This window comes from Limanda limanda, chromosome 13, assembly GCF_963576545.1.
Source record: "Limanda limanda chromosome 13, fLimLim1.1, whole genome shotgun sequence".
In the NCBI taxonomy this organism is placed as follows: Eukaryota; Metazoa; Chordata; class Actinopteri; order Pleuronectiformes; family Pleuronectidae; genus Limanda; species Limanda limanda.
Window position 1 is genome coordinate 8,146,884 of NC_083648.1, and position 23,034 is coordinate 8,169,917.

At 41.6% G+C, this 23,034-nt stretch overlaps 1 protein-coding gene across 1 annotated transcript in view; it reads left to right on the forward strand.

Annotated features, from left to right (window-relative positions):
• The window catches only part of insra (insulin receptor a), a 49,275-nt gene that overhangs the window by 17,967 nt on the left and 8,274 nt on the right, over positions 1–23,034 (forward strand). The window contains exons 3-9 of the mRNA XM_061083724.1: positions 10,751–11,087; positions 14,838–14,977; positions 15,307–15,451; positions 15,694–15,908; positions 17,394–17,520; positions 18,334–18,587; positions 21,780–21,947. Of these exons, the coding sequence (XP_060939707.1) occupies positions 10,751–11,087; positions 14,838–14,977; positions 15,307–15,451; positions 15,694–15,908; positions 17,394–17,520; positions 18,334–18,587; positions 21,780–21,947 (1,386 nt within the window). The remainder of the gene's footprint in view (positions 1–10,750; positions 11,088–14,837; positions 14,978–15,306; positions 15,452–15,693; positions 15,909–17,393; positions 17,521–18,333; positions 18,588–21,779; positions 21,948–23,034) is intronic.

The window sequence follows — 23,034 nt, forward strand, 5'->3', positions numbered from 1 at the left end:
TCCCAGGAGGCCAGTATTTTACACACATTATTAAATGTGATCTTAATTATCTCCCTCTGCCGGAGATGATGATGATGAGACACCCAAGAGGGACCGTCCTGTGCACCGCAGCAGCTTTCACTAGTCTGTAGATCTGTTACATATTTAATAAGCTGCCATAAGGTGGAGAATGGATCTGAGCCGCCACCTCACACTTGTTGAATGTGTGCATCTGTAGCCTGTGGGCAAGGGGAGGATCCTGTCGGGTGATGCTGGTCGTCTCAATTGGGTTTTTGTTATAAATCACATTTAACCCAGGTCAGGTGAGGATCCGGCGCCTCTTGGCTCACATTACATATATCTCCCGTCCGATCACAGGATGGAGTTGGAGCTGTGTCAGGGTCAGTGTACGTGGGCAACACAGACACGGACAATAAATCACACGGAGACACAGCCTGTGTGTGTGTGCGTGCGGGTGTGTGTTTGCAGCTATTGTTTAGTCTTGCTGCTAGGAAACACCAGACTAACACTGGGGTGTAATCGTGGATATGAACACATCAGTCATTCACCCGGGCCGTATCGGAAGGAAAGGCGAGGTCACCAGTCACGGCAGAGGTGTGGGGGGGGGGTGAAGGGAGAGGCCCCACCTTGCTGTTGACCTCAGCTCTCTACTGACTTTGCTGCTGCTTCCACACACATCGGTCATCGCCCGTTCCACCGCGATCCTTTTCCACCGCGAACAATGGCAGTCGAAGAAGTTCATGGAGCGTTCTTCCCAAGTATTCTTCCCAATTGTTTCCCGTCTTTGTTGGTCTGCTTCCTCTCCGAGGTTATGAATGGACTCTCAGGCCTGGATTGCCGCCTTGGTAGCAGCAGACACTTTATTGAGACCAAAATACTGATGGGTGGCCGGTGGAGGTCAGCAAGGCAGGAAGAGGACTAAATTAGCTGCTAGTAAAGCTGTCTGTGGGGAAATAAGAGGATATTGTAACTGGACTTTATTATTTTGGGATGGAAGGAAACGCTGCCGTGACAAACTACATTTTTTTTACATTGTCGTCACTGACATTGTCGTCACATATTTAGGAAATTATAACTGTATGTCACTTTTTACTCATCGAGGTTTAAGGACACCGCCCTTTACTGTCTCTCTGACATTAAGGCTAGCATAATTCATCTTCATGTTTTCATTGCCAGACGTACTGCCTCTAAAACATAAACTGTGTTCGAATGCCAAGTCAGCCAAGTCCTTCTCCCATCACATGCATCATTCCTGCCGTTTCTATTTTTGTCATGGCCTCCATTCTTTCACTATCATCTATGTAATATTAAACCTTTAAAGCTTCCTGTGCAGTTTCTTGCCCTTGCAAGAAGAGAGAACTAAATTTAATTGTGTTCAAACTGAAGCAAAGGTGTTAGAAAATGGACACTTGTGAAAGTCGTTACATCCTTGCTGAGCGTTAACAGCTGTTCTGCTGAGTGAAAATGTCCTCAAGTCCCCGGAGAAGACAAACTTACTTTACCCATGTGTTCAAAATGATTGCCTGTCCCACGTCTTCCAATACTGACTGCTGTGATTTTATGACAGGACCGCTACATCTATTCAGAGATCTCACAGCGTTACATCAGATGTCGTCCAAACACAATAAATACTGTTCATGCACATATGGCCATTGTGTATATTTCGCGGTATAGGACGTTGTTTTTTTATTCCTCTGAAAGAAGCATTATAATCCCAACATCGTGTTTGAATTCTTCACTCGTCTGTGAGCCATTTGTCTTTCATTTTTTTGGTTCCTTTTCTTGCCTCAGAGACATTATTCTTTTTTAACATCTGGTGCAGAACGTGGTAAGTAAAACTTTGTGTAGCACTTTTTGCAACAAGAGTTTCGCAGTCAAAAAGCAGAACAAGCAAAAATAGCAAAAGGTGCTACATGTATGCATCCATCAAAGTTCTTTCTTTGCAGCCAAACGTTGTTTTTATTTCTATTGAGCCGCGCTACTTCTTCATCAGATGGCAGACGGGACGCTAAAGTGGCACCTGAACTGCGCCTCTTGAGGTGATATTACGAGATACGACGGGCCAGGGCTTTTAGATTAGAATGTTAACTTCAGTAACACAGTACATCAACATCTGACAAAATACCACAACTGTTATTTCCACACATTGTGTCAATTATCAGTGAATTTCTTCTTTACTCAGTTGTTGTATTTGACTGTAGATTACAGTGTTTGAGACAAAACGGAACAAAAATACATAATCCTACATATATGTAACTCAATTAGTAGACCGTACTTTGTACAATAATTAATAACATGTTTTGACCTAATTTCATTCACAATAGTTTAGTTCACGAGAAAAAATTATCAGACAAAGCAACTGTGCCTAAGCTCTATTTTTTCCCGAACCTCAACAGTCTTCTCTCTTCATGGTTCAGTTTGTAGAGCGCAATGCTACTATCCTAATACAGGCCCCACACACACACACTTACACACACACACTTACACACACACACACACACACACACACACACACACACACACACACACACACACACACACACACACACACACACACACACTTACACACACACACACACACAAGTCCTTTCCTTTGAGCTGACTTAACAGCTCTGGCATTCAGTCTTATATGAAGCTGCACCCTGCGAACCCTCGCCGTTCAGCTACTGGAGCCATTCCCTTGGAATCCCAGACATTTCAAGCATCTGTTAAAGCTGGGCCGACTTCTCCACCACTGTACGCGCTCACACTTACAATCGACAGTCGATCTACAGTATCTTACTACTGTATTTCTGCTGGTTTTATCAGACCAACATGGAAATATTTACTTAATCTGACCTCTCACCAGTTAAACACAGCTTGTGATCCAGATCAGTTTGTTTTGTCATTTTTCTACTAATTATAAAGCAAATGTACATCTGACTCTCACATTGCATTGTGGGTAATATAAACACCACTTTTTGACAAGGTGAAAGATTTGTGGAGAAAAAATATCTTATCCCTTTTAACTGTCCATGTTTTGAGTCCTGCAGTATTATAGGAGAGTAAAGCTAAATCAGATCAGTCTTAAAATAACAGGATCTGTGTATCAACCTTTTATCAGTGGGCTTGTGTACTTCCCAGATTTTCTATTTATTCTAACCAACTGGTTGTTGGAAGAGCTGTAGATATACATTTAGAAAAACATCCACTCGAAGGATCCAAGTGTCATGAATAAACAGCGTTTTTCATCCAGGGCAGACACCTGTGCCTTTTTTCTGTCCTTTAATAATTAAATATAACTAAATAAGGAAAGGAAATGACGGAGAAAAAACACTTAACGTTCCCGCTGGTGGCCCTAACTTGTTTGCTTCATCAAACAAACTCAATTTACTTATAGAAGTGGATTAAGGAGACCTTCCTATGTGACTCTGTTATTGTGAACACTTTGTGCCTGCTTTCATTTATTATTTATTTCTGTGGGCAGCTGCACACTAAGTAAGAAGATTAATAGCGTTGGTTAAAATTCAAATTTAAAAATGCGACAAAATGTGAGGCTGCATTAATGGTATAAATGCTTTTAATGTCCTAACACGGAGATACTCATTGTTTCAGCCTGACACTGAGCCCTGAGAGGAAATGAAGATTCAAGCCCATGGCGTGCGTCATTTGCCTGTCAAACAGGCAGCATAATTGACCATCAGTGATTGCACGATGTTTTATCATTTCTATTCCAGTCACGGATAAACCGGATATCCTGCCCTCAGATGATAGCAGTGTCTGGCTGACGCTAACAACAAAAAGTGCCTTCCCATGTTGTTTGTGTGTTTTTGTCCTATTAATGGAGAGCCGGGCTCGGCTAATGAAATTGTTTACGGCTGCTGCTGCTACCCGAGTCGCCTCCACCGAGCCTTGCTGTGGCTGAGTCAGACCAGGTGATGAGGACACACCGGAAAGCAAAAGAGACAAATAGTTCCAGGCAATAATATGCGTCTGTTGTTGTTAACACTTAAGATTGCCTTAGATTGAGTTGGATAAATCATTGGTTGTTTCTGTGTCTTAAATGTTTCTCTAATATTTAGACGTCACAATATGCATTTATGGTCCTGACTGATATCTGTCTTTTCTTTTTCTTGTTTCAACAAGATGCAAAGAATTGAATTCATTCATTCATTAGAATAATCAAAAGTCCTTTATTTGTAAATAGCTTATTATCAATTAATTATCAATTAATGTATCAGTTATGTTCTATTGATTTGTCAATTAATACATGTATTTAAAATGTCCAAAACCAGTAATGAGTGACAATTTCACAGAGCCTACACACAAAGTATTCAGGATTGTTGTTTGAATGACTTTAGACTTTTCTTTCTCTCCAAACACAAATTTGTAAGTGGTTAGTGGTTTCTTTTTAATAAGAATTTAACATTGCATAGTTTGTCCAGTGCTCCTCTCTGTACAAGTCTTTCCAAACTCAACCTCTTGACTCAAATGTCACACACTCCATGAATTGATTCATTGTTGATTTTGAACAGCCATCCATCTTCGTTTGCCGCCAACTAATTGATATTAAAGGGATAGAAGTAGTTGGCATGCAGTGAAAAGGACACCGTCGGGGATTTGTATTTTTACAGAGAAATGCAAATGCTGGTGTCGACTGACTGTTATTTGTTGTATTCAAATTGAACAAAGGGAAAAGGCCTCAGATGTCTGGATCATGTTTCATCCATTGGTTTTAGGTAAACCTGTGAAATATAATATCTTTATAAAGGTAATTTCATATCCACATGATACATATCATTTCTTGTTACTATTTCTATTTCTCAACTATGTAAATTGTGGTTACGTATTTGCAGTTGTACAGTAAGTCACAGTCCTAGTTTCAGGTTCTTGCAGGAACGTGTTTTCCATCACATTTTTTTATTGGTCTGCCTCCTGTATAAACATCTATTATTTGTCGATCTGACCGTAATCAACAACACGCTCCGGGATACTCCTGAAACCTCATCTACCAGCTCGATGAAGGGAAGATAAACCAAACATCAGGGCTTGTGGTCTGCAATCAGCAATATCACTATTCTGAGATCAGTGTAATGTTTCTCTGCGTTTTATTTGTGATTGTTATTTAAACTTCCACAACCATCTACCAGAAAAATACAGTGTGGAGGATTCTACCAAGCAGAATAAAGGACTTTGAGTCATTACTTCTGATGGTTGACTGAATGCATGAAAACCCCACATGGTCCTCAGAAGAGCTCATTTCTCCAAACAGTTCCCTTAAGTCCAATCAAGCCGCATCAAATTGAACACACTCATAGATATCAGTCCTCTAAATATCCTTGATTTTTTTATTGGATACTTTCGATGTGACTTACTTGCTTGGTGAAAGGTCTGGATTGGTTATATCTTGGGGTTTAAGAAGCAATTTGAAGATGTTTCCTTGGCCTCTGTGCAACTTTTCTGACATTTGATAGACTTCAATGGTTGTTTCTAATCATATAAGACCTGTATGGATCTACTTCACTTCTGCCTTTTTTATATCTCTTGCCTGACATCATCATCCCTAAATATCTGGTCAGCTGTTGCGCTGCACGAGGCAACAAGTGCCAAGCGATCCATGTCACATTTAAATCATATATCAAACTTCAAAGTTCAATTTTGTCAGCTTATTCTTGCACTCGTGTTGCTCTGTTGTTATTCTGTCGGTTGTTTTTAGAAATCAGAAGCGGAGTGACAAATCACCATTTTCAAAAGCACTTTGTTTGTTCCTTCTTAGATTCTTCTCTTCTAGGCTTTCAGCATAAAATAGTCCTTCATAAGAAACTAAATACCACCCTGGTCATGGCCGTGGAATTTTAATTACCAACCAGCACACCGCCACAGTCCCGTTTGGCATTTTCTTGGGTCTAATATGATCTCAACACAAAACGCCTCAATGTGCTGTTGTTTCATCACTGCCTTAAAAGGAACCTGGAAAAACTCACCACAAACCAATATAAGGGAGGATTGCGGTTAATGAAAAGCACAGAGGCTCTTAATTTTAGGCAGAAATCCCAGAGTTTTTGGGTACGGTGTAGTTTAGTTCTATCCTCTTTGCCTGTAGGATTCCTTATTGCTTACGGTGTGCTTTTTAATGTTGGTCAAAGGAACAAAAATAGAAAACTCTTCGCTCAACTTGGTGTATTGGTTTCAGATCAATCCAGAACTGCAGACAATGGAACTGTGGTGAACTGTGAGTCATTCCTAGCAAGCAATGCAAAGCAATTTTTATTCCACACCACACAAGTGGCGTTGGCTGGCAGTCGGCACAGAGCCGTTTCTTCACCTCCCTCTTCCAAGCTGGCTTCGCCCTGACAGGGTGTATTCATCTCTGTCACACTGGAGCCTGGAGTTGTGTTGGCTTGTTGTTGTTGTTGTCCGTGTCGGGCTTCGGGGATTCAGCGTCTCATTGTGTGGCCTCATCCAAGTGTAACCTCCGCTAATGAGATAAAGAGCCAGGCATTTCTACACCATTATTCCTCCTCCTTCATGTGATCCTGCTGCACTTTGCACAAACCGCATGACAAAAGATCAGACGCAGCTCGACCAGGGTGCCAGAGAAACCAGTGTAATCAGGATAAAGGGTTCAGAGACACAAATTCTGCCTCAGGACTTTTTCTTAAGATGTTTCCAGTCATAAATAAATCTTGAGTCCAACTGCTGCCCTGGCACTTGGCTCCCAAAACCCCATTGATTTATTGTTGTCAAGTGATTTTACTTTGCACAAGTAGAAAGATAAATATTAAAGATGCTGACAAGATCTAACTGGAGCTAAGAACTTCATGACACAAAACAAATGTCATGTAGTTCTGTGTTAGCTGCTGCATCCATAATAATAATAATAATAAAATGAATAATAATATAAATAAACCAGACCTGAAATTTGGATGTTTTTAATGAAAGAATGACAAACTCTTCCAAACAGCCCCCTGAGCGTCCCCCCTCCCTGTAGGAGATCAGAGATGGCTTGGGGTGGCCCCCCACTCAAAGGTCCTCAGGGTCTCAACCTTGACAACATTTATGACAAGCACAAAAACAAGTCTATTCTCTTCAGTGTGCCCACTCTTGTTTTTATATTAGAACCCTTTGTTATGTCTAATAGTGAATCATTTGGTATTGATTTTCACTTTACATTGATTTTATCTGAGCAGACGTGGCCAAGTCAGCAGCTGGCAAAGCCGTACAAATCTTTTCAACAGTGAGTGAGTGGTTTGTTTTGGTGCTTTGGGAAAGTGGTTGCCCACTTGTTCTTTCAGGTGCACGTCTGAGGCTTAGCATCAGTCACTCAAATGGATTTACCCAATGGACTGACACACATTAACCTTCGCCACTACACCCACACTTGAGCCTCTGTTAAAAACATCAGACGTACAAGATTTAAACTTCAAAAAGTTTAATTACTTTGACAATTATTTAAAAAAAATACTCTGTTTGGAAAAAGAGCAATGGCTTATTGTAAAAAATATACTGATCACATTCACATGGCATTTGGCTTAACACTGGTGCTGCAGTGCAATTCTTTGTTTTATTTATTTAACCAGAGCCCAAAAGTATTCAAATTTAAAAAAAAAAATAATAATAATTAATGTTTCATTTAATGATTGATCATGTTCTCTATTTTATAGATAAATAGATAGATGGCTGGATGGATAGATGTACTTTATTGTTCCCAAATTGGGAAATTCTTGTGTTACAGCAGGATGTCAAGGGCCTTGCACATAGAGCGAAGAACAAGAGAATAAATACAAAAGATGACAATAAGAGACACACATGCAAAGTTGCAGTAATTGTTTGCAAAGGTAAAGGGAGGAACATGACTAAAATAAATAAATATGAACATAAGATGTGCAACAAGAAAAAAAGCTCTCATGCAATCAGTCTGTAAGAGCAGGCGTCGGTTGTTCAAACACATCTCGATTTTGGATGGAATTTTGTTGTGTCGCTCTGGGGCCGTTGAAGTCTCCAAAAACCCCTAATGAGTTATAGACAAGATGAGGCATGATCCATCACTCACTGAAGCTGCTCCGCACAATACTGACATAACATGATTATCTCAGCAGTAGTTTGAACCATTACGACAGGAGAAAGACACTACTCTGAATAAAAATCATTATTATATAGACTTTGTTTTTCCTGCTGTCCACCAAAGATAGATGTGCAACCGAAAGTACTTAATAAGAGCTATTTGTGCTTCAGATCAGTATATAAACAGCCGATTTGTGGTCTGGAGGAGACTGAAAGAGAACTGCAATCCTGCTCACTTTAGTTCAGCCACAGCCTGTTACTATGTGGCGCTTGTGTTTTTTTTGTGTGTTTTTTTGCATACCTCCGATTGCTGCTCCTGCTGCTGTCTGACTGGCTGGCTGGGAGAGAGGAGAAGAGACGAGGCGCACAAAGGGTTAAAGCGTGTGCCTGTCCTCCTTGGAGATGGGAGAGGCCATTTGTATGGCTAGCTCCCACAGCTAGCCAACACATTGGCTAAGGCTGAGGGTGGATCTGCTGCTGGGCCTGTGCTACGGCATGGAGCCCTGCTGCAGGATCAGGAGTCAGCCAGCACAGACAGCCAAGCTTTTGTGTGTATGCACGTGCATATGGGGGGCGGGGGGGGGGCGTACGTGCGCTTGAGGGGAGAAGTTGAAGGGCAGCTTTTGAAATGAACTTTGGAGGTGGAAAGGGAAATTATATCAATATTATTTGTTTTTAAGTGCGGAGAGAGGATCTTTAATACTCTGTAAACCCCATTGTGAGGTAGATTATTTGGACGAGCAGACTGACGCAGATAAAAGGTGGTTATGTCATTTGTTTTGCTTGCACTGTGTGCCCCCTTAAGCTTCCCCTTTTCGCTGCCATTCTCATATTGCTGCTCTCCCCCCCCCCCCAAACATACTCTCTTCATTTGCTTCAGGAGCTTACCTCCATTAATGTGAGAGGACCAAAGAGGGGGGGTTGTTGTTTTGTTCGTTTAAGGACTGACCTCATGACACTAATGAAGCCGTGCTGTTTTGGACATATACTCACTGAGTCATGCCTAACGAGAGAGGCTTCAGAGAGCTACAGAGAATAACACATTATGGAAATTCATTGTCTGGCATAATTGGAGATACAGCACCTGACTGCGAAATGTGGCTTTGCTCTATGTGGCTAAATGTTTGTTCAAGCCAATAAAACACATGCGAGCTCACATTTGTACGAGCCGACCTGTGACCTGCCCCTAACCCCGGGCGATTCATTATCTCCTGTGCTGCTGAACTATCTTAATCTGGCTCTCGTGGACCAGAAGCTAATCTCATCAGGCAGGTCGGTCTGCTGTATTTACCTCCGAGTAGCCTCCGTGTACCCTTGCTCACTCGTCCTCACACCTATAGTGAGACACCGTGCACAGAAACTGTGCACGCTCAAACATGCACACGCACGCACACCTGCCAATCCTGAGAGTCAGTTATGTAACTTGTTTATTTACAGACGGTCACACATGCGTATGGACGTATGCATGAGCAGGCAGCCCACAGACTTGTGTCTTTGTCCTCAGCTGAACGTGCTTACGCCCCAGAAACATCAGTGGACCTTTGTATGTTTGTGTGACTATCAGAACACTGTATCTTTCTGCTATCAGTGTTTATGTCTTCTGTGTGATCACAAGGTGCTTGAGTCCACGCTGCTGGAAGAGGCCTGTGCTCAAATAGTGTTCAGCGACTTCAGAGGATTCAGAGGTTGTTTGATTTAAGGAAATTGCAGCGTGGGGTTTAACAGTTTATCAGGGCACAATTTATCTCACATTTACAGTCATCGTGATATCAACGTGCACAATATACGTATTGCCAAAGATTGCTTGAGCTGCAATAAATGGTGTTCCATGCGCCGTGCATTCACGCGCTGCAGGTCAATATAATTGGCCAATCAGATGGAGCCCTACTGCCCTAGATGATAAATAAAGCTATTCCGGTCATTGACAGGCCTGTTCCAGGGTTTGTCCCTCAAAAATCAATCACAAAAAGCCATTTAATTTTTCCATATCTAAATCTATCTATTCTGTGTCTATTCTGATCTAATCTGTGTACTTTCCATTTCTAAACAAATCTTGCGGTGCTTACCACAAGGAGGTATTATTAGACTGTCCCCAAGGTATTGCAGTTCTTGTGTAATAAAAATCTTTCCAAGTAAACAGTACTGTTTTGTTACTTCAGTAAGAAAAAGCTGCAAATGTACAAGGCCCTTAAATAAGATGAACAACACCAAGCAAAGCCGTCTTTCATGTGTCTCACTTGCAAATAATACTGTATGCTTCAAATGTTTCTCCATCGTCTCTGTGTCACTTTCACAAAACTTCTGGCTAAGTGTCTGTCTTTAGTCATTTAGTGTTGGATCCCTGCTGGTTGTGCTCAGTATGCTTGTTGGCCAATGGCAGATGGTCCTCTGGGCTGCTGGCGAGTGTCGTGTGGATGGATTTCTCTCCTGTGGACGGAGAGATTAGGCCTTATGAAATTTCTGTGGTGTTTAAGATATAAAGATACAGTATGGTGCTGTCATTAGGGACTGATTCAAATCATCTATAACATCTGGCGAACTGAAACGATATGTTTGATTGGCATTAAGCTCCTGTTTCCTGTGCTGCTCTTCCCGCAGCTCAAACTGAGCTCGTAATGCATAACCTTTACTTTCAAATGACACACTTTGCTTCCATGGGATTCATTTCCTCCTCAACCTGACCTTGTTCTTCTTTCCCTACCTGCAGTGTGTCCTGTTCATTGCAAACACCGGGCCTGCACCGAGGACAACCAGTGCTGCCACGACCAGTGCCTGGGCGGCTGCCTGAAGCCCAACTCAGCCAGTCACTGTGTGGCCTGCCGCGGCCTCCAGCTGGAGGGGGACTGTGTGGACCGCTGCCCCGAAGACCACTTCACCTTCGCGGGCTGGCGCTGTGTCACATTCGCCTTCTGTCAGGATCTCCACAACAAGTGCAAGCGGGAAAAGGAGCGCAAAAAGAACTCCGACTGCTACGAGTATGTAATCCACAACGGGGCCTGCGTGGCCGACTGTCCCTCCGGCTACACCACCGTCAACTCCTCCTCGTAAGTGGACACTCATACCGACGACCTGAAGCAACAGATCATGAATCTGGTTCATTACTCTTCATCCATACATGCAAACCCACATAAACATCAAACTTAATCCAGGGCCGATAGGTCTGTGTTGATTATTTTCCTTGTGCAATTTTGCTAAAAGCATACCTGTTGAGGGTGCTAAAAATAATAACAGTGCTTTCATTTACAAAAGCATTCGGCTTACTATGTACGGATTATTGTTAAAGACTCACGTATTATGCAGTAATCATTCGATTGGTGTATTAGAGCTGGAGACACCGGTCAAAATGCCATAAAGTCAATTTATATGTTTTGGTTCCTCATTTCTGATTTTTATTTTAGAACGACAATGATACACAAAAGAGGTAGTTTAGCAGTTCAGCAAGAACAAATGATGCAGCGATCAATTAGCTTATTTTTTGTTTATAGACATCAAATTCATCAGCCAATACTTTGGGAATCATAATATTGGGTTTCTATGTCTTTTTAAAACAATGTTAGGCTTCTCAAATATCTCAGATCTGTTGTTTTTCTCTGTCGTACATCACCTTCAACTGAAAATTCAAGTTTTGGTCCCAAATATAAGAAAGAAATGAACATGATTTTATAAATGCAGTGTACGATTTAAAGTAGTCTCACGTCTAAAGCTGCCTGGCTTTTGCTCTTATCATTGTTTTTTTGTTAATAGCATAGGATGAGTATACTGGAGCTGAGGATCAGACTCTGTGCACATGCACCTCTGAGTGTGAGCGAGTGCAGACAGCTAGGTCATATTAGTGCAGCGCAGAAGGACGTCTGGCACATCTGTGTTTATGATTTTAACTCTGTATCCATCTGTTGCCTGTTTTGTTTTTTTTGTCCCCCACTTGCTGCACAAGATTGTTGGTTGATTACCAATCGGTGGCGTCTTCATTGCCGCATACAAGCTATAGGCAAGTTTTTCATCTCTCGACATCTGTAATTTACAGCTTTTTATGTGTGTATCTCCGTATCTGCATTGTAACTGGCTTGCCTCCTTAAAGGAAGGGTGTAGTACATGTTCTGACCTGACAGTGACCTCCATCGCCTTGACACCTTCATTGACCGTGACAGGCCTGTTGATTAGTGTGGGTGTGCCTGCAAGCACAGACACTCCAGACAGCCCTAATCATGTCGCTCAGGCAGAGGCTGAAACCACAGCTGGATCCTTCAGGACCCGCTGTCTTGTGTCACAAGGCTGTTTGACTGGCTCACAGTTAAACAGCGGAGGTGTCAGGGAGAATTTGGGGACAGACTGAATCCCCTGGGGTGCCGGGTCTCGACCCCCCGTGGTTGGCTGCAAATAGATAAGGGCTCTGTCTGGCAAACAAATGCAGCAGTGTAGGTTTGACAGTCTCTCATTCACAATGGTGATGACAAGGACAAGTGGTTACGCTCTGGTGCGGAGATTGTAATGTTATGTGTGTATTCAACCTTTATTTATTCACTGAGGGTTTGCAAAGCACATAATCTCCATTTGAGTAACGTTTAACTTACATTCTGTACATTTAGACCTGAGAGGTTTCTAGCTGGACTCTCTGAGCAGATCCAGCTCCACTGGAGCAGATAAAAGCTGAAGTCCCTTGTTCAAGTGCACCTCAGCGAGACATGAGAAGGAAAGCGAGCTAAAGATTTTCTTTTGCTGCCTAGCAGGTACAAGGTTTTGATTCAGAAATAGAAAGCGCACATATCCAGATAGACGGAGAAAGTCTCTGAATTATTATAATAAATGTAACATCTGTAGCTGTGCCACTCTTCATCGCAACTTGAATAAATACATTATTTATATATTTTCTGTTCTGTTCTATCACAGATCAGCTGATTAATTTGTGTGGCAGAACATATAGTATTAAAAAAGCCTCAATAATAACAGTTTTACACCAAAATTAGCATTATATGAGGATGAAGTGAATAATGTGTTTCAAGTAAAATAATTACTTTGATTTAAGTTCATCAGAGAATAAATTCCAGTCAGCCACTTATCAAGTTATATCTTGAAAATATGAAGTATTATAGTTATTTTTACATGCTTGTATCGTGTCCTTTGGTCTTTATTGCACAGATTTTGGTAAAGTGGAGGTGGCATTGTGTGATTTAAGAGCTCCGCAGTTCAAATCTAGAGCTTCTCTGATGCTGATGTGCAGATGTGTTCACCTCTCGCCGGGGGTTTTAATAAACATACCTGCTCATAGAAAAACCTAAAGCTGCTACTGACCTCTACTCGTATCTCTGCCTTTTCCCCATGACTCCCTTTCTGTCCCCCTGGCATCTCCCTCACATTTGTTGGCTTTAAGTTGAGCTGTGGAGATGAAAGTGAACCAGATAATAAACCATGGCCTTTTTTTTTTACACATGACAGACCCACTTTAATTTTGTGTTTGGCTTTGATACAGGTGGTTTGTTTTGCTCTTTTACAAGCAAGACATGGCTGCAACATTAGCAAACTACTTCCGTTTCACCTTCATAATGTATTTTACTAGACAACGTCATAAAAACTGTAGCACATGAGCTGTCGCCCAATTCTTTTATTTGGCATTCACAAAAAAAGAAATACCTCATGCTTCTGTATTTGCCAATGCCGACTAACTCAACTGTTGCTGAACAAAGACGTTCTCACCTCATAAACCAGTCAAAAGCAAAACAACTTGAACACATGTAGTACTTAGGACACTAACCCAGAGCAAACAGTCCATTGTTGTTTAATCTGTGCCTTAATTCCCTTAAATTGAAACCCACAAAAAATAAGTTGTTGGCAGCGTGTGACGTCTGTGATGTGTGCTCTGGCTGCTGGGGGTTTCTGCGAGGCTGCAGAGATTGTTGTGTACTTTGGATTTCACCTCATCAAAGTTTGCACTTACCGCATTATGAGAGCGGGATTGTACAGACAGCTTTTCAGGAAATGGGTTAATATGGTTGGCATACAAAGGCATGGCCATATACTTGTTATGAGAAGAGACTTGTTATGAAAACATTATGTAAGCCAGGTCGTTCAGCTTGGTTGTCAAGGTCAAAGTTTGGGCTTAGTTCATTTTCAGTTCAAACAAAACAAAAGTTCAAGCTGGCATTCAGGATAGTGTTTAGGTTTAATCCTCATTGTTTTTATTCTGCATGCAGTGCAGCGAAGATTTCTTTGAAGCAGCAATATTCAACATTTTCATTACGGGAATACTTGTGTGTGAAAGGTGTAATTCGAGGTTATGAAACACCCAACTCTGCAGTTCCCCTTTGGCTCTGCAGAGCTTTAGATCATCTTCCAGCTCATAGTTTGACCTTTATATTCGACAACTTTACTCTTTAGGTTCAGAATCAAAACTATTTTGAGCCTCAGGCAGCAGCTTTCAGTGTAAAGCTTTGAAGACGCACTGTGCACAACCTGCCTAGCTTCCAACATGAAACAGAGTTGGTTGCATTCAGCTGCAAAAGAGCCATATTTCCAACATGAGGTGGTGGAGACCAAAATAGAGCTGAAAGAGAATGCAGTTCTGTGTTTGCTTGCAATTATATTCACCATATCATTTTAAAGTCTGATGAAATGTAACAGTGGGTTCCTGCTGCCCTGTGGTGGCAAAGAGGCAGGTTGAAGGTGTTTCAGTGTTGAAGACCAGAAAGAAGTTTAAAAATGACTAATAAAATATAAAACATTTCATTTGTGACTTCAGCTTACACAGTTATCTTGTGGACACAGTTTGACTAATACTTGTTTTCTTCTTTGTTATACAGGCTCAACTGTATGCCCTGTGCAGGGCTCTGTCCTAAGGTGTGCATGGGTCTGAAAACTGTGGACTCTGTCACTGCTGCCCAGGCTCTGAAAGGCTGCACTGTTCTCAATGGAAGCATGGTCATTAACCTGCGTGGAGGAAGTGAGTATCTGTGATTTGTCTGATTCAAACTTCAGTTCAGAACAGATAATAGCAAGTAGTGCTTCAGGTTTTGATAAATCAAACAATTAATTCAACACTTAATATTCAACATGTACCTTAACAATTAACACACAAATTACAATTACCAAAGTCAATAAATACAAGTTTTTTGTCAGAACAGGGTAAATAGGTTTATCATTTTATTCAGCTTTTGCATATAGAGGAATGAAAAAACAAAACCAGTTTGAGAACTTAGTTTGTCAAAGAACAGTTGTGTGTTGCAGGTTCAGAAGTCACTTTAAAGGCTTGTGCTTTCTGGTTTTCTGTAGACAACATAGCAGCAGAACTGGAAGCCAGTCTGGGTCAGCTGGAGGAGATCACTGGTTACCTGACAGTGCGACGCTCCTACGCCCTCGTGTCACTCTCCTTTTTCCGCAAACTGCGTGTTATTCGTGGAGAGGAACAGGAAAGCGGGTGAGACTTCGTCTTCTGAGCTCATCTCACCCACGACATTTCAGAGCCTCCTCCTGTAATTATGAGTTAAAAGCGGAAGGACTGACCTTTTCAAAATGTCTCACTGTGGTAGCTGTTTCTGGTTAGAATTCCCCAAAATCATATGTGAGGTTTCATTCGGACGAGGTAGAGGAACCTTGCAGCACAACGGACTGTGCTCACTGTAAAAACATGTTCATGTAATCTTGTGTGTTCTGTTCTAGGAATTACTCGTTTTATGCCCTGGACAATCAGAACCTGCGGCAGCTCTGGGATTGGTCCAAACACAAGCTCACCATCCTGCAGGGGCGCATGTTTTTCCTCTACAACTCCAAACTCTGCATGTCTGAGATCCGCAGCATGGGAGAGGTCACAGGAACCAAAGCTCGGCAGCAGAAAATGGACGTCGCCACCAAGACCAATGGAGACCAGGCCTCATGTAAGAGCCTCTTCTCCAGGGACGTGTTCATTGCTGCACGAGTTGCTATGGCCACAGGTCGACCTTAGCACAACCGCAAACAACGTCATAGTTATTGTCATGATGGTCATTTCCTGTCCTTCTGTGTTTGCTGATGTCTCTCTGCAGACCTTTACTGATATAGTTTAGAACAACCAACAGAGCAAAGGACAGCCAACTATTGGACATGGTGATACAGGATTTGTGCTATTTATATCACAACACACCAATATTATTTTAACAAGTTTATTTTTCCTAAATACAACATCATAAAGCAACCCTAGAATAATTATTTATGGGATAACCCTAATTCATTTAGCTATACAGTGTATATAGTGTCTAAAATGTCTATATATAGACACAGCATACCAAATGCTGTAGTTATATATATATTTAGTGTCTGCCATGGGAACGAACTCACACATAAACTACTCTTGTTAGTTCTGCCATGGACAGTAAAAACTTGATGGATTTTTGATGGTTCACCGATGCGCTGGGAATTCCTGGTGCTCCAACTGTCCAGTCCGACTATGACAGATGGGTCCAGTGTCACTGTGGTTGTGAGAGAGAGAGAGAGACACAGAGTGCAGCAGCAGGGCAAGGAGGGTCTGAGAGAATCGATGCACCGCGCACATGCAGCTCTGCAGGGACGCAGTTAGCATAACACTTTGTTAGAGGTCTTTTAAATCATTATGAGAAGTTCATGATGAATCTATTTGGAGACAAATGAGACTGTGTCGTACAGGTCTATTATATTTTGAATCATTAAGATTATAAAGACTAAGGGACAGGACATGAGTAAATTAATACACTGAAAGTCTTGATGAAGTTCCTAACCAAATAATAACAATTCGTTCTTTTTACGTTCAGTAAACTGTGTGTGATGCTTCTTATCCTCTGAGTCGAATTAACCCTGTGCAGGCTGTCAAATGTTCAGCACGGGTAGAGGACGTTTTGAGCATGGAAATTAATTTGTGACCCTGGTGAGGCATGTGTGACACACTAAGCATAACATAAAGGTTCCCTCCCCAGTATTTTCTGAGCTCCCAGTGTCATCTCACAGTGAATGAATGGAACGGAAAACTTAGTGCTCATATATAGAGATCGAGATTATAACACCTACTTGTGTTTAAGCATTATGTCTGGGATAGGAGTTCTGGGTGATGCTTCCATCCCGACAGACAGCAACACTTCTTAACTCAGCATCACCACTCAGCTCTTATCCTTCAACAGTTTTTTTTGCACAAAGCTTGTATAGGTCTATCCAGACAGATTAAAAAAATTTAACGGAATATAGTTTATCAGTTTTATGGGCGAATTAAATCTTTTTTTCATCTTACTTTAGGAATGTGGCTCACAGTTTTATATCTAAAACTAATCCACTAACAGTGATGGAGTATTCTCACTAATGTCTCTTTATCACATTTTCTGCTTGTAGCTTCTAATTGATCCAATGTGTCTTCTCAGGTGAGAACCACCTGCTGAAGTTTACCCAGGTCCGAACCATGAGCGATAAAATAATGGTGAAGTGGGAAGCGTTCTGGCCACCGGACTACAGAGACCTGCTGGGATTCATGGTGCTGTACAAAGAAGCGTAAGTAAATCTTTTTTTGTCATCATGCAGCCACACTCACAATCACACTTTGTTCTCTGCTCGAAATAAAAAAAAAGCTCTCTGCTGCTCAAGCACTTGAAAGATAAGAATAAGCTGAATAGAAACACGGAGATCAGTTGGACCTGGTGGGTTGTGCCAATGTTAAATTGTGCTTCACTGACTCTTGTAAAAACACATGCAGAAAAATAAAGATAAGGACATCTGTGAACAATGTGTCCTCTATCTGAAATCAGTGTTCAAGCACAACAAGCTTTCTATACTCTTTCACTTTCAATCTGATGTATTCTATGTTCTCAGTAGACCAGGCAGCAAAATGGAAAAATGTTCCGATTGAATAATCGTGACACCGAGCCGACAGAGAAGGAATATGAAAAAAAGCATTTTGGATTCAACACCACAGATGGAAAAATCATGCATAAAAATGAGGCTGTCTGCTGACTTTTTAAAACACAACCGCCTGCAGTAACATCACCAAATATTATGAGGTCACCTCTTCATTTCTACAGCCTGTTTTGCAATTAGGCTATGTGGGTTGCAATAAATGCTTTTAGAGAAAAAAAAAGGTCATTTTCATTTATTCAAATTTTTTCAACCAGCATCATTTTGCTTCTCTCGGGCCTGAGTGACGTTCACAGAGCTCTTTCCCTCGAACGACTGCTCCGATAAACACGATGATGAATTGACTGAAAAAGTCAAACTGAAACTTGATATCCTTTCTCAAGTGGAATTCAATTTGGGCCGACATATAACACACTTTTCGTTTGGATATTGTTTTATGTTTTCCCCCCACAGACCATTCCAGAACGTAACCGAGTTTGATGGGCAGGACGCCTGCGGCTCCAACAGCTGGGTGATTGCTGACGTGGACCCTCCAGATCGAGCCCCCGAGGGGGAGAAAGAGCAGTTTGAACCAGGTCATCTCATCCTGCCGCTGAAGCCCTGGACCCAGTACGCCATCATGGTGAAAACTCAACTCTCAGCCTCCGATGAGCACCAGGTTAACGGAGCCAAGAGCGAGATAATGTACATCCGCACCAATGCCACCAGTAAGACTGATTCAGATTTGTGTTTTTTTGAATGTCTTGCTCCTTGAATTCTAAGTAGGTATATGTATAAATATCTTTCCAGGCTGTGAAGCCAGCAACACTTTCTCTCGTCTGGAGAACACAAGGTCCTCCAACACGGCAAAGCATGACTACATATCGTTGTCTACATCTGACTCAAAATACCTCACATTTTCAACAGCAAATGAACTTAATGACATTTCTCCCGAGGCGGTGTTGCCTTTTCAGTGGTGTAAATCTTCATGTGTACAGAGCACAGTCAAAATGCAAGTCACAACATGAAACTGGAGCCGTACAGGATTTCAGTGGAGAATCAGTTAGTCCTCAAAAAAAGAGGTGAATTAAGTTTCCTCCTAAAGGCTCCAGGTCACAGGTAATAAATTAAAAGTGAAATAATAATTCTCTTTCTTCATGCGTTCTCTCTTTGTACAGTACAATCATAAAACAGATTATAGTAGTAAACTTTATCTGTACAGCACAGTTCATACAACCCAAAGTGCTGAGCATTTTAAGGCAGTACAAAAATCTCTGTATAAACTTGCATAAATAAGAATACATTTCATATATCATCCATGGCTACATAGATTTTGAGCCCCTGAGTCCATCAGACTGTAGTTGACAAAGGCTGCCTCTCCGTGTCTTTTGGTTCTGACTTCAGGAACAGCTCAAAGGTTTGAGTCAGTGGATCTAAGGGAGCAACAGACACTTCTTCTTGACCACCTAGGTCAAAGTTTAAAATGTATTCTGCGACAGACAGGGAGCCAATGTAAAGATTTTTGGGGATCGGAGTGATGTGGGCTCAATGTCAGAACAAGACAAGCTGTACTTGATTTATGGCTTTGATAGGTATACCAGACAGCAGCGATAGAAGGACACCTTAGTTACGTTTCTCATGTGGCGAGAGGCCGACCCAGTGTTCAAGTCTGTCCAGCAGAATGTTATGATCCACAGTGTCAAATGCCGCACTGAGATCCAGTAGAACGAGAACAGAGAGCTTTTTCTCATCTGTGTTCATTCTGAGGTCATTCACAACTTTGACCAAAGGCGTCTCTGTGCTTTGCTGGGCCCTGGAACCACACTGGAATTTCTCAAACACAGACTTGCTGCAGAGGAAGTCATTCAGCTGTCTGCAAAAAATGCTACTCAGAAAAGGCAGTGGTTTGATTAAAGCAGTTTCTTGAAGCTGAAGGAACCGTGCTTGTGAGCAGTGAGTGATCAATTTCTGTTCCAACTTCTTCTGCAAAACAGTTAAAAGAAAACTATTCTAAAAAAGTGGTGGGAATGGATGTTACATACATGTGCATTCAGCAGGTTATGATTGTAAGGAGTTCCCATTGGTGGAGAAGGACTGTGCATGTACGTTCTCTAATGAATCCTCCTCAAGTTGAACCAGAGTTCCTGCAATTATTTTTAGGCTTGTCTTGAATCCACATTTCCCGCGGTGTTACTATCATTGACTGGTGGATTGAGCATTGTGCCTGTCAGTCTGACTGCTGCCAAGACGTCCTTGGCTTAACAGCCATGAGGAAGTCAGATGGCACAAATCGCCAGGGGCACCACTGACCTAGGGGGGGGCCGCCTCGTGCAAGATGTCTGCATCAGTCCGTCACGCCGCGATCTCAAATCTCTTTCCCAGAACCTAATTGGACCCTGCCACCCACCGAGTGTGTGTCGTGTACAGAATTGTTTGTCACAGGCCTCCTTTCACCCAATGTGTATTCCTTCCCGATAAACAAATTCAAACACGACAACCCTCACTCACGTGGAACAGGCTTCCAGCGGAGCCGCGTGCTGCGTCGGAAGGGCAAAGCTGTCATTGCATATTAACTGTCTCCGGGGAAACTTAGTCTGACAATGCAGGCGGACCAGTTTGTTGCACCCTCATGAAACAGGCACTGTATAATCACAGTGACATCAATGCTCGAGTGTCTGTGGCTCCTTATGGTTCAATCTGACGTCCCCACCCACCGCTCCCTCCTCGTGTCAGTGTTCAAACCACAAACTCATTCCAATCAGAAAATTATACAACACGTGTCAGTTGGCACTTGTTGTTGGTGCCAGTCTCTGTTCTGCTTATGAAATCACACATGATTATTATTACTCAGGCGTTAGTGCTTCTCTCACTTGTTTACTTAAGTAGCACATGTTGTACTTTGTTTTGCAACATGAAAAGACAAGTGAGCTTTCAGTCTTAGTGAAACTGATGTGCAACATTTAAAGATGATGATGTGTCAAGTGTCCGTAAGCTAGAACCACAACAAGGTGTTTCGTAAGCATTGCCAACAAGTTACAACAGATGAATAAAGCCATGAATATATACCAGAACGAAACAAATAATCTGTCTAAAACAAGAGTAACAAAAGACAACACTATACCATGCAAGCTGTGAATGTGAAATTTTAAATGATTTAACATTTTTGCACCAAAACTGTGAAATCTACAAATCAAAACTATTCAATACTTCTTGAAATATTAAATCACAGCTTAACACCGATAATAACTAAACTTCCAAAGCCAAACTGACAACCGAGATTAAAATAAAACTGAAATGAAACTGGACACCAGCTGTGGCACAGACGCGAGAAAGTACCTTCAACAAATATGTAAATTACAACTTGTGTTACCTTGCAAATTAGATTGAAACAGCTTTTTTTTGACAAATTCCAATGATTGTAGACGTCTGCTAACTGTGATACCAAATGTTTCAGATTTATTCATGCATTATTCATTACTCGTGATCATGATTCACATATAATCTCTGAATTGCTTTGCTACACAACCAGCTCATGGTTTCATTTATATTGGCAGTGTTTTAATAACAACTTCTCGGACAAATTTATTTTACTTAGTGAAAATCTGATTTTCAGTGTTGATGTTATTTTAGGTCACTTAAATGCCTCTGTCAACATTTAATTCATGTTAATTTAGATCCTGAATGGGGATTAATGGCCAGGAGCAAATGCATGTACCTATTATAATTGTTTATGTTTCAGGATTTAATGTTTCTATAATCATGATTTAATTTTTACTTTGTATTTATTTTTTGGTGCTTTTAGTTTCTGTTTCCCTGATTCCCTTCAGGTTTTGGGTCCAAACTTCAAGTTGACAGTTGGAAATATAAATGTTTTACTCCACTTACCTGTAAAAAAAAAACCCGTCTTGCTCTCTCTCTAGAACCCTCCGTCCCGCTGGACGCCATTTCCTCATCCAACTCTTCGTCTCAGATCATCCTCAAGTGGAAACCTCCCAATGACCCCAACGGCAACATCACTCACTACCTGGTCTTCTGCCAGCGTCAACCTGAAGCCAGCGAGCTTTACAAGTTTGACTACTGCCAAAAGGGTAAGCCACATTGTTTGTGGTTGTTCTGTCATTGTGTCCAAGTCTGTATTAGTGTGTCTGAGTCTGAGAGAAAGAAAGAAAGCTTTTCTTTATTTGAAGAGCTTTTCTCACTCATAAGCTTTTCCCTGCTTCGGTTTGCTCCAGTCTGCTCATAGGACACTGTAATGATTGTGTATGCCTGTTGATGGGTTATTAGAGGGGTGATTAGATATTTCAAATATATAGATAAACATAATTTGCATATCAACACAACAAAAGCTTGCTGCTTTTATGTACAAAAAGAAATGTGTCAGTTTTAAAAGGTGTAACCGTTGCAGCCCATATGTCCTTTAAATTGATATGGTTGATAAATAAACAGTTTCTGGCAACAACAAACATGTCGATGGTGAAGGAGGTTGTGATAATGTACCTCTGCAAAAGCAGCTCTTAGTTCCTTTGCACAGTCTGTCCTCAAAAAGTTGTTGAAGGTTGTAGTGGTGAGAAGGATCCCAGGCTCTTCCACACAGTAAACACCTGTATCCCATCAATACTCAAAGCCTAGGTATCAGTTTCGGTATTGGGACTGAAGACGATGCATCGCTCCAGTCCTATAATTGAACAATTGTTCTTTACAAGGATACAAATATTCTGTACCAGCTCAGCAAGAAAATCAGGTGCTGGAATCTTTTGCTTGGGTGCAATTATGTAGCTTAAACTACACAAAACCACATACTCAGACAATCAGGATCCTCCCCTCGCTCTACATCGTGTTCAGGCAGAGTTCAGACATTTATCTAAGTTCAAATATTATTCCCATCATAACCCAACCTACATCAGTGCCCCTCCATGTTGGTACGACACTGAGCCCAAACTTTTGTCTGTCGAACTCCCATAACTCCCACAACATCCAGAGAGATGGGAAGTCCATGGGGAGTTCATGTCACTAGTTATTAATCTCCACGAGAGAGGGTGAGGAGGAGGTGAGGGATGACGAGGACAGACATGTCCCGCAGGCGTGTGTGTGTGGTTGTGTGTGTGCATAAGACTGTGTTATGTGTCTGTGTTAATTGCAGCTGTCATGCCATTCTTTCTGATTTGATTGTTTCCA